Genomic DNA, 5,000 nt, shown 5'->3' with positions numbered 1-5,000 from the left:
ATTTTGAAACCTCTATAAAAATAAGTAAATCAACAGAAAGAGAATGAAAATAATTTAGAAAACAAGTTATATAAATAAAATGTGGAATTACGTAAGGATACGAGAGACCAATGCTTGATAACTGATACCAAATATTGCATACTATATGACTAATAACAGATATCCGATAACTTATAACTCCTGATACCTCATCAAAATTCCCTATTACTGATTAACTAATGAATTTGATACCAAATACTAGAAATAATATGACTAATAACAATGATACCAAATATCAGATACTAAACGGCATATAACTGATACCTAATGCCATACAACTCCTGATACCTCATCAAAATTCCCTAATACTGATTAGCCAATAATTCTGATGCCAAATACTAGAAACAATACAACTAATAACATTGACAATTAATTAACAAATAACTGATGCTTAATTAACTAATAACTGATACCCAATGCCCCATAAGCCCCGATATCTAATCCCTAATTCCCCTAATACTGAAAGCTCACCTTCCACAGTATCAGGACAATGAAGAGGAGGAGAAGGAGACCTCCCATGGCAGCCAGCAGGTACACCCACCACGGAACCTAGGGAAGGTGAAAAAGAAAGTGAAGATGGAGAACGGAATGGTGATGATGAAGGGGATGACGATTGAGGTGAAAGAGAAAGTGAAAAAAGAAAGTGAAGATGGAGAACGGAATGGTGATGATGAAGGGGATGACGATTGAGGTGAAACAGAAAGTGAGGATGAAGAAAGTGAAGATGGAGAACAAAATGGTGATGATGAAGATGAAAGAAAGTGATGATGAAGAGGATGATGATGGAGATGAAGAGAAAGTGATGATGAAGAGGATGATGATGGAGGTGAAAGAGAAAGTGATGATGAAGAGGATGATGATGGAGGTGAAAGTAAAAGTGAGGGAGATGAATATGAAGAAGGTGAGAGTGAAGATGATGAAGGTGACAGTGAAGATGATGAGGGTGCAGTATATAATGTAGATAAAAGTGAAAATGAAGACAATGATGGAAGTGAAAGTGAAAATAAAATTGATGAATGTAAAGAGGGTGAGGGTGAAGATGCAGAGAATGAGGATGACAAATAAAGATAATGACAGTAAAGATGAAGAGGATTATGTCGATGAAAGTAAAAGTGAAGATGAAGATAATGATGAAGAGGCCGAGGGTAATGATGAAAATGAATATGAAGATGAAGAAAATGAGGATGAAGAACATGATGGAGTTGAAACAATAAGTGAAGATGTGATGAATGTGAAGAGGATGATGATGAAAATGAAGATGATATGAGGGCGACGACGGGAGTGAAGGTGATAATAAAGAGGATGTGGGTGAGATGATGACAGAGGTGAAAATGATGATGAATGTGATGACATGGTAAGATGATATTGAGAGTGAAGATGAACATGAAAGTGAAAGGATGAGGGGAGGGGGGAGTTGAAGAGTTTGAAGGTGATGATGAAAATGAAAATGATAATGAAGATGAGACTGAAGGTGAAAATGAAGATGATGGAGATGAAAGTCAAATGATTATTTAGAAGATGAAGTTGAAGGTGAAGATGAGGATGAAAGTGGAAATGAAGATAATGAGAAAGAGGACAAGCGTAAAGATGATAATGGAGATGAAAGTGAATATGAAGACGATTCAGGTGAAGATGATCGAAGTGAAATTGGAAAAGAATTTGAGGGTCAAGTTGATGAAGATGATGATGAAGATAAAAAGGAAGTGAGGTTAAAAATGATGAAGATGAAGAGAAAACATCAAAATGTACAATCCAGTGAATGTCTCTAGTTTCATCACTCTATTAATCATGATAATAAATTGATGGTGATAATAATACTGATGATAATGAAGCCTGATAATGAAAACAATAGGAAATGTTAATTATGAACATGAGGATGAACATAGTTATAATGCAAAAGAAATAATAATAATAACAAAGGCAGAGATGATAAGAATAAGAATGATAATAATAACAATGAGGATAATGGTAATAATAAAAATAACAACAGTAATAATAATAATAATAATGGTAATAGCAATCATGACAATAGTCATAATGACAATAATGATAATCATCATTATCATTATTATCATCATTGGTATTAACATTGTTGTTAGTTGTAGTATAATTATTATTACCATTATCATCACTATCATCCTTGCCATGTTATCATTAACAATAACAATAATTATAATAATAATAACAATACTAATAACAGTAATAATATTAGCAAAAATGAAATCAACAACAATAGCTATCATAACACCAAAAATAACAGAAACAACAGGGAAACACTCAGCCCCCATCCACCCAAATCGCTGCCAAGACCCACCCGAATCGCTGACCCCATCCACCCTAATTGCTACCATCACCCACCCGAATCGCTGACCCCATCCACCCGAATCGCTGCCCCCATCCACCCGAATCGCTGCCCGCATCCACCCGAATCGCTGCCCCATCCACCCGAACGCTCCACCATCACCAAATCGCTGCCAAGACCCACCCGAATCGCTGACCCCATCCACCCGAATCGCTGACCCCATCCACCCGAATCGCTGCCCCCATCCACCCGAATCGCTGCCAAGCCACCGAATCTCTGCCAAGACCCTCCAGAATCGCTGCCCCATCCACCCGAATCGCTGCCCCATCCACCCGAATCGCTGCCCCCATCCACCCGAATCGCTGCCGCATCCACCCAATCGCTGCCCCATACCCACCCGAATCGCTTCCCCCACCCACCCGAATCGCTGCCAAGACCCACCCGAATCGCTGCCAAGAACCACCCGAATCGCTGCCAAGACCTACCCGAATCGCTGCCAAGACCCACCCGAATCGCTGCCAAGACCTACCCGAATCGCTGCCAAGACCCACCCGAATCGCTGCCAAGCCCACCAACGATGCCCCATCCCCCGAATCGCTGCCAAGACCCACCCGAATCGCTGCCAAGACCCCCCAATCGCTCCCCATCCACCCGAATCGCGCCAACCACCCGAATCGCTGCCCCCACAACCGTATCGCTGCCAAGACCTACCCGAATCGCTGCCCCCATCCACCTGAATCGCTGCCAAGACCCACCCAAACCTCGCTATCCCCCATCCAACCGAATCGCTGCCCCCACCCACCCGAATCCTGCCCCATCCACCCAACTGCAAGACCCCAACCATCCACCGAATCGTTGCCAACGCGCCACCCAATCGCTCCCACCATCCGAATTCGCTGCCACCACCACCCAAATCGCGCCCATCCACCCGAATCGCTGCCAAGCACCACCCGCAATCCGCCACCCATCCCCGAATCGCTGCCAAGACCCCCCGAACGCCACCCTCCCAGATCCCTGCCAAGACCCACCCGACTCGCTCGCCAAGACCCACCCGAATCGCTGCCCCCATCCAACCGAATCGCTGCCAAGACCCACCCGAATCGTTCCTGCCACCACCCGCTGCCAAGGCCCCACCACCGAACCCTGCAGACCCCCAAGACCCACCCGAATCGCTTCCCCATCCACCCGAATCGCTGCCAAGACCCACCCGAATCGCTGCCAAGACCAACCCGAATCGCTTCCCATCCACCACCCGAATCACTCGACCAACCACCCAACGCTTCCCCCTATCTTCCACCCATCCCCCAAGACCACCCAAATCCTCATCCCCATCCACTCGAAGCCCACCTCACTCGAATCGCTGCCAAGACCCACCCGAATCCTCCTCCAAACCACCCGAATCGGCTTCCCTCCACCACCGCAGAATCGACGCAGCCCATCCCGAAATCGCTTCCCCCACTCGAATCCCCGACGCTGCCAAGACCCCCCAAACCGATCCTCCACCCACCGAATCGCTGTCCCCATCCACCCCAAATCGCTCTCCCTCCCCAAGAATCGCTCCAAGACCCCAGATCGCTGCAAGACCCACCCGAATCGCTGCCAAGACCACCCGAATCGCTGACCACCATCTCCCCAAATCCTCGCTGCAAGACCCACCCAATCGCTGACCCCTCCACCGAATCGCTGCCAAGACCCACCTGAATCGCCTCCCCATCCAAGACCCACCCAATCGCTGCCCAGACCCACCCGAATCGCTGCCACCACCCACCCGAATCGCTGCCACCACCCACCGGAATCGCTGCCAAGACCCATCCGAATCACTGCCCCATCCACCCGAATTGCTGCCACCACCCACCCAAATCGCTGCCAAGACCCACCCAAATCGCTGCCCCCATCCACCCGAATCGCTGACCCCATCCACCCGAATCGCTGCCACCACCCACCCGAATCGCTGCCACCACCCACCCGAATCGCTGCCACCACCCACCCGAATCGCTGCCACCGCCCACCCGAATCGCTGCCACCACCCGCCCGAATCGCTACCTACCGTTCCCGATGGTATGTTGGAAATGATGGTGATGACGGAAGCTTCCACAGGTGAGGGTTGCGTGGCATTCAAGGGCAGAGACCTCACCTGGGCCTGGACGCTGGACTTAATTTCTCCTCCCTTAAACGACACCTGCAAAGAATGGTGATGGTGATGGTGATGGTAATTATCTATTGACTGATTGATTTGTTTGTTCTATTTGTTTTACTAATTATTTATTAGTTTATCTGTTTATCTATTATCATCATTATTATTTTTTCATTATTATTATTATTATTATAACCATTATCATTATTACTATTAGTGTAGAGCTACATCTAATAATAATAATAATAATAATAATAATAATAATAATAATAAAATGTGATAATAATGAATATAAAAATTATAATATCAATAATAAAAGAACAAGATGGTTAATAATGTTAATAAGAATAATGATGATAGCAATGATAATAATAATAAAAATAATAGTCATAATACTAATAACAGAAGATGAATAATATTAATAATGATCATAATAACTGATACTACTAGAACTACTACTACTAATAATAATAATAATAACAAAGCAGCAACAATAATGCACGAAGACACAGCCTGCAACTCACT

The 5,000-nt window shown here is 45.0% G+C and overlaps 1 protein-coding gene across 1 annotated transcript in view; it reads right to left on the bottom strand.

Annotated features, from left to right (window-relative positions):
• LOC119573853 overlaps nt 1-5,000 on the bottom strand; it is a 13,726-nt gene that overhangs the window by 4,706 nt on the left and 4,020 nt on the right. Inside the window, exons 6-8 of the mRNA XM_037920957.1 lie at nt 5,000; nt 4,389-4,520; nt 511-588 (exon numbers count right to left, since the gene is read on the bottom strand). The exon at nt 5,000 is cut by the window's right edge and continues 336 nt beyond it. Coding sequence (XP_037776885.1) covers nt 511-588; nt 4,389-4,520; nt 5,000 — 211 coding nt within the window. The remainder of the gene's footprint in view (nt 1-510; nt 589-4,388; nt 4,521-4,999) is intronic.

The sequence above is a fragment of the Penaeus monodon genome, chromosome 6 (assembly GCF_015228065.2).
Source record: "Penaeus monodon isolate SGIC_2016 chromosome 6, NSTDA_Pmon_1, whole genome shotgun sequence".
NCBI classification, from domain to species: Eukaryota; Metazoa; Arthropoda; class Malacostraca; order Decapoda; family Penaeidae; genus Penaeus; species Penaeus monodon.
This window is presented reverse-complemented; position numbering and strand designations above follow the sequence as displayed.